This window comes from Apis mellifera, linkage group LG5 (assembly GCF_003254395.2).
Source record: "Apis mellifera strain DH4 linkage group LG5, Amel_HAv3.1, whole genome shotgun sequence".
Taxonomy (NCBI): domain Eukaryota; kingdom Metazoa; phylum Arthropoda; class Insecta; order Hymenoptera; family Apidae; genus Apis; species Apis mellifera.
The window spans coordinates 2478001-2490184 of record NC_037642.1 but is presented as its reverse complement, the minus strand read 5'-3'; the positions used below and the strand labels follow the sequence as shown (position 1 = coordinate 2490184).

At 34.9% G+C, this 12184-nt stretch overlaps 1 protein-coding gene across 1 annotated transcript in view; it reads left to right on the top strand.

Moving 5' to 3' along the window:
* The window catches only part of Nrx-1 (neurexin 1), a gene marked incomplete at its 3' end in the record, with an annotated part of 337998 nt that overhangs the window by 197097 nt on the left and 128717 nt on the right, over positions 1 to 12184 (top strand). The window contains 1 exon segment of the mRNA NM_001145740.1: positions 11474 to 11632. Within this exon segment, the coding sequence (NP_001139212.1) occupies positions 11474 to 11632 (159 nt within the window).

Genomic DNA, 12184 nt, shown 5'->3' with positions numbered 1-12184 from the left:
TTCCTCCTCGCCAAGATTCTTTCGCGAGCCGCTTTCCAGACACTTGGAGCATCGCCGTAATTTACGATCTCGTTAAAAACGGGGAAAATCATTTATTTTCGCGCGACATGATCTACGAAGGCTCTCGAGAAGAAAGCCGAGGGGGGGGAGAGGAAGGGGGGATGGATGGAAATGGCGGGTGGAAAAGGGGTGGATTTTCAGCCAAGTGGAGAAGTGGAAAGACGAGCCACGGGAATAGATCATTTTGCGAGCGTGCCGTGTCACAACTTTATTGCGTAATGAGCACCGATCGACCGCTTCTTCTCCACCGCGGAACCCGACGACGTTGGCTTCGTTAAAACCGTGAAATCCGGTTACATCGTTAATCCCTTCGCCGTTTTCGCGGTTTATTAATGATTCGGAAGAATTAAACGAGAGACGAGAGCACGCGTTGTATTCGCTGCGCTACGCTCTTGGAAATGGAATAAATTGGTAATGGTAATTTAAGGATCGTAATTTAAATTTCGAGGAAACGAAATGGAGTTTCGATTGATGGATTTCCTCTTGTCCTCCTCCCCTGTTGCCGTTTCTTTTTATTCCTTTTTCTTCGTTCGATCGTGTTAACATTTGGAGGGGATGATAAATTTTTGTCACAAGTTAAAAGAAAAATGGTATTGTTAGAATTGAAAATTGATTTATGGTATTACAAATAATACGCACGAGAGAGTCTATGAATCATTCGATGAATAATTGTTTTTTATTTGGTTGTTGGTAATTTAATTATTTTATATTCTATGCTCAAACTTTATTCAAATATATTCTCTGAACTCTAATAAATGATATGCGAGACAAAATGGTAAAAATACTAAACGACATTATGATATGGGATATCTCGAGTTAGAATCACGTGTATATTTTTTAATAAAATTAAAATACGAATGTTAAAATGCAAATTATGGGGAAATGCATGAATCTTTCATAGAGAGAGAAATATGTAATTCTTTTACGACTTTGATTCATTTCAAATCGAAATAATATAAATATATATTCGTTTCTAAACTGAAATAAATACGATTTAACTTGAAATAATTATAAACATTTGAGTTTGATTATAATGAAATTGTATATATATATATATATATATATATATACAAAAGGTTATATATATATATATATATATATATAACCTTTTCTGATTACAAATTTTCGTCGATTTAAAAACGTAAAAACGAGAAATAAAGAGAAATTACATTTCAATCAATGTTACAAAAAGTAATAATCGCGAAACAGTACGATGGTATAAACATAAAAAAAGAAAAAAAAACAAGGATCTAACGAGAAAGGGGATGGACGAATTTAATCTCGCGCAGCAGAATATTTTTTTAAATAACGAAATAAACGCGTGAGTTAATTACAGCCCTCGACAACAATAACAACGAGAGGAGGAGGAAGGGAGGGGAGGGGAAGGATGCAATCAAGAAATACCAGAGAGGAATTTTAAGAGACTTTCATCAACGTCGGGAACGATCTAAAATTTAAAAGAATTTCAACAAGGAAACCTTACCAAGATTAAAAACTACCATCCTCAACCCGCGCGCACGCAGAGTTGCACTCGCACTCCACCTCGCTCGAATTCTTCCTCTCCTCCTCGTTGTTGCCCCATCCATCCGTTTACCCGTCTCTTCGCGCGCTACATGCACACGTGCACAATCTGGTTCCGCCGTATTTTCGCCGGTGGTCGTTTCGAGGCGCAACAAATAATCCCAGACCGCGAGCACAATCGTGGAACGAAGTGGAGAGCTCTCTCTCTTTCCCTCTCTTCTCGGTGGCGAGAAATTTCGTCCAGGCTGAGCTCGCGAATTTCTGCTCCGCTTTTCTGGCCAGCGGCGCGTTCAATATGGTCGCGAGCGGAAACGCACGGAACCGAAGATGGCCGCAACGTTTCTCGTCGTTAACAAAGACGGGAGGAGTGAAGGAAAAAGAGATGAAAGGGACGAGGAGAAAGCAGAGACAGTGTCGCTCGAAAAGGGAGGTTGTTGAGGATATTGAAATATGACGGAGATGGAGAAGTTTTGAAAACTGGAATATCGTGTATATTCCTTGAAAAGTTTAGTTAATCGTTTGTAAATTAGAGACTAATTAATAAATAGAATTAGTCTCGATTTCTTTTTCTCTTTTTTAGAATATAAAATTTGATCAATATATATATGTATGTAATAATTTTCATATTTATAATTGTAATTCGTTTGGAAATATTTCAATTAATTGGAAAATTTCGAGATAGATGGAAAGAATAGAGGGAGGGATGAGCAAAATAAAAAGAAACAGCCAAAGGGTGACAGGATTAAAGGATAAGAGGATAAGGAAGTTAGGGACTAGTTAGCAGAAAGGGATGAAAAACTGGACTAGGTGATAGAGTTGGAGGATAAGACAGTTAAGGAATGACAGATAGAGGCGACGACAAGATTGAATGTGATAAAACTAAAGGGGGTTGAAGGATTACAGAATGGAAAAGTTTGACAATAGGAGGGTGATGGAGTTAGGGGATAAGAACGACTGGATAACAAGAAAACGAGAAGAAGAAATGTAACGAATCGTGGACAAAATAAGATAATCTGGAATAATAAAAATACGAATATTGAATATTGAGAAAAATAAAGTATAAAGGAGGAAGTTGTAGGTGAAAGAAGGTACTACAAAAGAATCAGGAAAAATACTCGAAACACGAGAGATTTAGAGCGTTGAAAAATTAGAGAATAACAGATTTAGGGGATGAGGGAATTATGTGATCGAGATAAATAATGGAAAATGTAGTTGGAAATTGGAAATTGTGAAAAACAAGCCGTGGGATAGAGAGAGAGAGATAGGAAGCGAAAGGCTCGAACGAGTCAAAAGGGAAGGAAAGAGAAATGGGAAGGAGGAGTTGTAGCGATGGCACGTTGGTGGATGAAATGGAAAATGGAGATAAATAAGAGATGGATAAAAATGGAGGGAAGGTGTCCATGAGTGTCGCAGAGGCATGAAAATGAGTGACACGAATGGAAAGAAATGGGAGGATGAGCAAAAATAGAGGGAACTCGATGTTGAAAGTATGTTGAAAATTATGGATGTATGTTGAGCGAAATTTCAAGAGAAAATTGATCCAATATTATATTTATTTTCGTGTCGTACGAGTGATAAGTATTGAAATTTATATCGTTCTTGGGATGTAATTGTAATTATTTTTATTTATTTATACTTATAGATTATACAAATATAATTATACGTGTATTACTTAATTTATAAATTATAGTTATTATATATATTTTATAATTATTTAGATTTATTGACATTCGACGAAATTTAAATTATAATCAGATTGGAATAAACAAAAATTAATTTATAATTTGATGATTATACTCATCATGACTAAAATGACGGATATTTTATTCAATATTCATGCCATATTATAATAGCATGTTAAATATTTCTTCATGTAATTTTCTATATTACTTATTTAAAAAAAAAAACAATTTTCATAACGTAAATTTTATAAATATTCGTCAAAATATTTCACTTATTTATTTCACTCATTCCAATCCGACTTTCTAAAATCTATTTTTCTAACTTCTTTACTCAGTTAGGTAATCTCAAAATTTCAAAAGAGTTTCCCGTAAAATTTTCTCATCGAGGAACGAAACTAGAATTAAAATAAGAAAAAAAAGAAGAAAAAAAGAAACGAAGCTCGTTCAAGCTGAAAGAAGGAGAAGGGTGAAACTAGGAGTTGTACAGACAAAGAAAAAGACGAGGTCGGTAAAAAGGCGACAGGGTAATAAGGGAAAAGCGTAACTAATAAAGAAACAAGGGGGTGGAAAAAAAAAGAAAAAAGGACGCAAAGAAAACAGCAACACGAGGCGGAAAGAGGGAGAATTAATGAAACAAGTAAACTGCGCCACGCTGCAAGCCCAACGCTGTAATTTACTTGGTCCGCAAACCCATACGTTTCCAACCCCTTCCTCTCAACCCTGTCTTCCAACCTGTTTTCCATCGGCGCAGTTTCCATTCGAGTCCGCTAAATTCGTATTCAGCAGTCCACGAAATCGGACTTACGATCCTGCGGCGACGACTCCACGCCCTGGAAAATTACTTAACGCGATTAATTCCACTTGCGGCTGACATTTCTTTCGCCAAACGATTGCTTAGTGGGAAAAAAAAAAAAAAAAGAAGAAATATCCAAAGATAGATTCTTTGAAAAGGAAAGAAATCGACACGAGGATCTCTCTTTAATATGAAATATATATGAATAATGTAATATGAGATTAATTATAAAAGAAAATGAATGATATGATGAGAATAAAAATGTATATTAAAAAATATACTTAATTTATTTTAGAAAAATTATTTTCTATACATTTATTCATATATCAAATAATAATCAATTTTTTCTTATAAATTTATTTAGAAATTTAATAATAAATCATAATTTTTATATTTATGCAGGTTATATTATAAGATTGGAAAATTGGAATATAACAAGTTTAAAATTAATTATACTGTATATGAAATCTTGAAAGAACAAGTAAATTAAAAAGTTAATGTACCATGAGTTCTATAAAAATGTAAGAGTTTATATTTTTATGTTTCTAAAAAAATAATTCTGGAGAAACGTTCAGCATAGTTTCTGGGAAATTGATTAACACAATTTACTTGTCGAGCAAGATTTCCCCAAAGCTAATGTGACACGTGAAAGCTGGCGTTGTCTGAAACGTATACGCAATAAGGGATCACAGTCGACTCTAATTTGGTTCACCATCGAAAATGAAGGATTATTTATTAAAAATATGTGCACATTGAATGTCAACTAAAATTGAAATTGATCTATCAATTCAAAATCAATTAAGATTCATAGAAGATTCCACATCATTCCACAAATAGTAAATAAAGAAAAATATATTGTCTTAAAAAATATATATATGTGAATTGTTCAAAGAAAGAGAGAAAAGAGTTAATATAATTGAACTAAAAATGAAAATATATTAATAAATTTTTAAAAAACGACTTTCAATATATGAAATAAAATGCACAATGAAATTGTGTGTTTAGTAAATATATATAATATTAATTTCTGAAATATAACAAAAGAATATATGAACAGAATCATATGCATCTATAAATAGAGCTAGTAGTAGTCAAAGTCAAGAGTAGTAGAAGTCAATCAAAAATGAAACATATGGAGAACCTCACTGCTATTATATTTCTGAAATACTACTTTAGAAGCTTAGTATTTAATAATAATATTTTTCTTTTTGTTAAAAATTAGTATAAATATACTCATCACATTACAAAGATTCCTATAATATATTCAACATGCAAATCAAACATAATAAAAAATAAATAATAATACTATGAATAGAAAATTCGTGCTATTATATAATATATTTTCAAGAAATTAAATACAGCGTATAATTTGATCAACTGAGATTGATATAATAAAACTTATACATAATATTATATATATTTACATTAATTTACATATTATATCAATTTGACTCACGCTGAAAAAGAATTCAGAGACTGATAACCGATTTAAACAAATTTCCAAATCAATCACTCCAATCACACATCTTTAATCTTTAATCCAATCTCTGAATTTTTTCAAATTCAGAAAGAAAGAAATAAAAGATATAAAAGAAAAAAAAAGAAGAATGTTGTCGCAGGAGACATTTTTACAGCTGTGTCGAAATTGGATCGTGTGTCAAGTTGGTTGTATACAAAACGGCTTTCTTACGGTTTTTGTAAACAAGCTTAATGCGAGCCCGGGGAAAATTTTTCCAGACCTGTTTTTTCCCTTTCTACCACCGCTTTCGAGACAACGACAGTGAACCTTGGTTGGATGAAAATCGCGTAAAAAACTTTCGAGGATCGTTCTCCACATTTTCTGATGGTATCGTATAAAATATGGGTTTGTTTTTCGCCTCGTTGATCTTATTCCACGATTTCTATTAACTTGCTTTAATATTAATAACATTCCTTATTGTTGCATTCTCTCTTTTTTGAGCGGAGAAGAAAATCAGTCTATCGAAAATTCCTTTACAATTATTTTGAATGTAATTGGAATTATTGTATAATTTCTTATCTTTATATATATATTTTAATTTTTATTAAGACATTTTGATAATAAATTCTATTGTAGATATGTATATCATGAATTAAATAGAAAGAACAATTTCAATCACAATCGATGAGTATATCTTTAGATGAATCTCTTGTATTTATTTTTTCAAGTAGAATTATTGAAAGAAATTTAAAAACGCGTAAATTCTTTACTTTCTTTTTTACTATTTATTAAAAATATTGCCAACAGAATTTTCAAATATAACAAAAAGAAAATAATAATAATTGAAAGAGGATTCAAAAAAAAAAAAAGAAAAGAAAATACAGATTAAAACGAAATGGATAAAATTGCTCCAAAAATTTGTCCCCTTTTCGAATAAAAGTTGAATGTAGGGAGAAATCGAGATTTTATACAAATTGCACGGTATTTAAAATGGCCCGGCCACCGTGTAAAATCACTCTGAACGATCCTCTTGTCCCGTGTAATTTTACCGATTTAACGAGGACCCCGCACTCGGCGGCCATTTTCATTTCGACGATACATTCCGCGGCAAACTGAAATAAAAAAATGGCCCTAACAATTTGGAGCAATTTAGCAGAGCGACAAAGAGCCATGGCAATTCCATTCCCAACTCGTATCCGAAATTTTCATGGAATTTCCCAGTGCACGTCGAATTTACGTTATAATTAGGGGGAAAGGAATCGGAGACGAAAAATTCTTTACTAGGGAAATAGCTGTGATAGAATTTGTGATAATTTAATTTTTAATGATCTCATCCGAGGAATTCAATGTTTTCTCTTTGGCGCAGGCTAAATTACGAGTGGATTGTATCGAGTTAAAATTAATTCTGAAATGGTATGGGGGGGTCTTTCATTACGCAGCTAGGATATTCATTCTCGTTAATGAAAATGTATCGTAAAATCTATATATATGAAACTTATAATTTTCTTTAAACGTGTAATTTAAAAATAATATATATACAAGTGAATTTTTTTTTAATGATTTTTTAATTAACGAATAAAAGACGAGTCGAATTTAAAAAATTATTTGTCCAAATCGTTCGAAAAATTTCTTATTTAATGAGCATTAGTTCGTTTCTCTGAAAAGAAATCGAATTACATTCCAAGAATTGGAAAACAATTACCTGTATAAAACATCTTAATTTATCGTTCACGAGTTAAGTGTTTCCAATCGAAGTGAACAATTATTGTAGAGGCATTAATCTTAATTACAAAGTAGCAAGTAATTATGATTAAAAACGTTGTTGAAGAAAACTTAATAATTCGAAATATAAGGTGTGCGCAATTTCATCTTATTGTGATTCATTTAGATAATTTATTTTTGATTAATGCAACAATAAATGCCAAAAGTTTTTATTAACAAATTATATTATCAGACAATAATTTTATTTTATACCACTAAACCATTGAATAAGAGTATTAAAATATATCATTACATACATATATGTATATAATGCATAGAAACATTGAAATCAAAGCTCTCTGTTAATCAAGTTAACTAACAATGTAAAAGAATCAAAAGATAATGAAATCACAGACTGGAAAGGAAAGATCGATAAATCCTTTTCCCTCTTTTCCTATCGAACAGATGTCTGAAAATTCTTAGAAAATTCCTCAGAAGATCAAACTCGTTAAAGCAACGTGTAATTATGAGTGGAACAGCCTCGTTGATTGCGCTTATCTCGCTCTGAACTTCCGCTCGGAAGATCTCTGGTCGTCTGTACGGCTATAATATTCGCAAGTTTCGAGACAAGGGGTGCCTTCCCTTGCCGTTCCCTTGATTGTGCCACGTGTAAGTTTTAATTGTGCCGCAGTTTGAAAGCTGCGACCCTGGAACAGTACTAGACTCCCGCGCCGTTTCCTTCGCCAACGAATTTCGATTGGCCTCTAAAATAAACTTCAATATTCTAACATTCGCGTGCCACTGCCTGTTTTCGAACCGGCAAACTTTCGCCGCAAGTTTCCTACGTAACTTTCCCCCCCAATATGGAATTGTCATTCATTGGGCTCATCGTTACGGATGTCTGTTATTATCCACGAGGCGTTTACGAGGAATATAACAGTTTCTACTAACGATATAAACGATATAATTTGGAAATAAGAGGATAGAAATGCCTCCTTTTCTTTCTTCTTGATACCAAACAATTTCTTAGATCCATTCGTGTCTCTGTCATAAAAATATAAATATATGAAATATAATATCAATAATTTATTTATTTTATTACATATTCGCTGTATTCTTAGAGAAGAAGAATACAATTTCTTTGTCAAAATATCTCAAGAATTGCGTTTGCAGATATACTCTCGTTTAAATTTCTATAATATATGTATACATTGCAAAATGGTAAAGGATTTTCGAAAGATTCAAATTTTCCACACCGTTGTACCGTTTTCCACTTACAGATTTTTCCCCAAATCCGTTGAAACAATGTTGTTCCAATATGTACGAAAGGTCCTCGTGCCAGGTTCGCGCGGACTAACTATTTTCCGCGCGGAGAGGAATTAAACAACGGGGTTAATCGCGTCGAAGGTTAGCGGTGAATGTGGCGAGTAATATCGGGTTAGAGGGAGCGCTGGAAATCCAGGCTCGTGGTGAAACCAGTGCGGAACTTTTTAATTAAGCCAATCAATCCGGTTTGAATGTACGGTAATCCTTGAGATCTGGCGAGAATTCTCTGCAGTGCGCTTGCAGAATATCCTCAAGACGAATAATATATCCTGTAAAAGTAATCGAAGAACGATCGATACAGAAATGTGATAAAAATTTGATAATTCAATTCTTGATAGAAGAACGTTGACAAATGTATTCACGAAACAAAAATTAATTTATATATCAATTTCTACTAAGATTATCTCTGACAGTCATTCTGAGTTCGTTAAAAATTTTCAAGTAAGAAAAGAAAGAATTATATTTCAGAAACCATCATCGTCCCTGTGAAAACTGCTTCCTCTCCGCCATAAAGTTTAGCATTTAGACAAGAGTCTCTTCTCTTGCGCGAACGTCGAGTGGTCCATTACGAGAGGTGGAAGGGAAGGCGTCGATAGTCGTTATCTGCCGGTTATTCCGTTCTCTCCTCTCCTCTCCTTCCTGAAAATGGGGAAGAACACCGAAAAATCTCCAAAGCGCACTCCTCCGAAAGCGACTCCCTCTCCTTACTCTCCTCGGCTTCTCGTTCCCGTAATTAGACCTCTCTCGAGGACCGCTTCCCCCCTTCGACCACCGGCCGAGCAATCTTCCTCATAATTCCCGCCAGGGTATCTTATCTCCTCGCCCGTTTCCTCCACGAGCAAACAAATCTCTCGTGAGATGGCGAGAAGCACCCTGGCGTGATAAAATTAAGGGAGGGAGGTGGAAAGAAGAAGAAGGGGGGGGAAGGAGGGTTCGTTAAGGAGGGCTCGCGGGAGCCATTCCGCGGCGCGCGATGCTTCCTCGAAAGGCGGCTCTGCCAGCCTCGAGTGGTGCATTACGATGTTTACAGTTCCTCGATGCTGGATATTGTGCGCTCCTCCGCTTTCCAACCACTTCAAACCATCTTCCCCCCCCCCCCCTCCCGTCTATTCCTTACAGCCTCGAGGCTGGAGATCTCTCGCGAGAGGATGGAACGTAGACACGTGTCGAGTTTCTTGTACATCGAAGTTTGATCGATTCAAAAGGGTTCAAAAGGATGATTTAATCTTCAAAGTTGCAAAGATTGTTTCTATAAAATATATGTATAGAAGGAGGATTAAGAATTCATTATTATAATTAATAATTGTCATGGTAATAAGTACAAAATCTTTTTACTTATTGTGATCAGTCAGATTTTTGGGAGGGTTTGAAGAAGAATAGGGGTAAGTTTCAAGTTCAGACTTTGTGGGATGATCTAATCGTGGATTATACTGTGCAACAGTGGGGAGCTGCATATTTCTTGCACAACCATCATGAAAAGTATGGCACGTGAAGCGAGCATAGTCGCTGATGCACACGTGGCACATGGCTTCGTGACAAACGATCATAATCAACCTTGGCAACGGGATGGGTTAAAACCGTGTCGTACTGCAGACGTGCGCCGTTGTTTCGCCAGCATTGCAGCTAACTTTAACCAAGAGTCACAAGACACGATGATAATTGTGTGATCGATATACTTTGTCCCTCGTGAGACGCGATTTCAAACTTGGAAACTTCTGAACGGTTGGAAAATTGGAGAACTCTAAATAAAATAGATATTTTTAATTCAACATTGATGTACAATTTTATACTTAAGAATCGAATCGAAATATTGTGAATGATAAAATAATGATACGATTTATAATTAGAAATAGCTCTTCCATTAATCAATTAGTATCACTCGAGTGGTGGTTTTATTTTTATCATCTTCTTCGAAATCTGTCAATTTATATTTAATAATTAATTAATAAAAAATTGGAATTTCAATTGGAAGGCTGGTTTCAAAATTACAATTCTTTGATTAATAATCATTAATTAAAAAAAAAAGCATTACACGTAATAGAAAACGACACGACTCTGAAATATATTTATCTCTGTCGGAGGAAGAAGATTGACCCTCCTTAATGGCAAATTATATTCTCGTTACGTAGCATTTACTGATCCTCTTCAAGCGGCTTTCTCTTAATGGTTCAATGTTTACATTACGAATGAAATTAAGTAACACCGGTGAATTTTATAGTGTAATCTTGGACGATGTCAGAAAAAAAGCATCTGAATCGTTCCGTGCAAACAAAATTATTTAATAAACGTTATAACATTATAACAACAAGAAAACAAATTCATCTTATTAAGATCGTCAGATCAGAAAATTCAATATACAATATATCTTGTGCAAAAACTTCGAATACACCAAGCCAAGGTTTTTTTTTTTTTTAAACCTCGTATTCCTCGGAAACGAAATCGAATTCCAGTATACACGACTCAACGAGAATTAACTTATTCATACAACCGGGGTGCGAATGAACGAGCTTCTATCGCGCGACGATTCTAAAATCACTCTGTGTAACGATCGGCCTCTCCCGTAACTCGAATCAACAACGAAAAAAAAAAAGAGAGAGAGAGAGAAAAAAAGAAAATTCCCTTCTATTGAAAACAACACGTGCAACGAACACGCATACACCCCCATTTGACCCGAGACGAGCAAATGTCACGACGAGCTTCGGTCAGAATAAAGCTTGTACACGTGTTCCAACCGAATTCTTTCGAATCAACGACTGACTGAGATTCGATCCTTCGCGCATCAGCTCCCTTTAATCCCAAATCGTGATCTATTGAGAGAAGGGCAGATAGATAGAGAGAGAGAGAGAGAGAGGGGAAGCCTTTTAAGCTTTCGACACACAGCGTAACTTTCCAGAAACTCCTGACGAACTTTGGCTCCGTTGCTTGTTGCAGCTGTCCGCCATCGTCGATGGGATTTACGCGGAACACGGCCACACTGCGGGCTCGTTCACACATTTGGCGAGCGATCGACTGCTGGTGGGCGGAGGCGCCGACGCGAGATCCCTCCAGGGCGCCAAGGGGATCAACAACTTCAACGGATGCCTGAGGAAGGTAAGCGAGGTTCCGTTCCATCCTGATCCACTTTACCTCTCGCGATTTATTTAGCTAGTCTAATGGCCTACAGAGAGGCGCAGAGGTGGAAGCGTTGGTTTGTTCAATTCGGCGTGTCTCTTTTTTTTAAATATCACGGCGATGGTTTGTTGAACGCTTGAGGATTCTAAAAGTGGTGAACTTATTTATACTGGATTGTAGATTCAAGTTTATCTTAGAAATGAAATAAGAGATTTCTTTTTGGTTTTTATTGTCCCATGAAAGTGTTTGACGAAGTGTGGAACACGAGAGAATTCTCTCATTTGTAAATAAATAAATGATTTAGTTAATAATTTGATCAAGTTGAAAGAAATTTTCTGATCATTCAATCAAAAATAGTATATTATCTAAAGTTTGATCTAAAGTTGCTTAATGTAAACAAGTAAATCATAAGTAAACGATGAATGTCTACACGTCCTCAATCACATTTCTTTGAAATTTATATACAGTCATTCTTCAAAACATTTCATTCTTCTCACTATTTTTGTTAATATTATTCATAATGATTTTTAT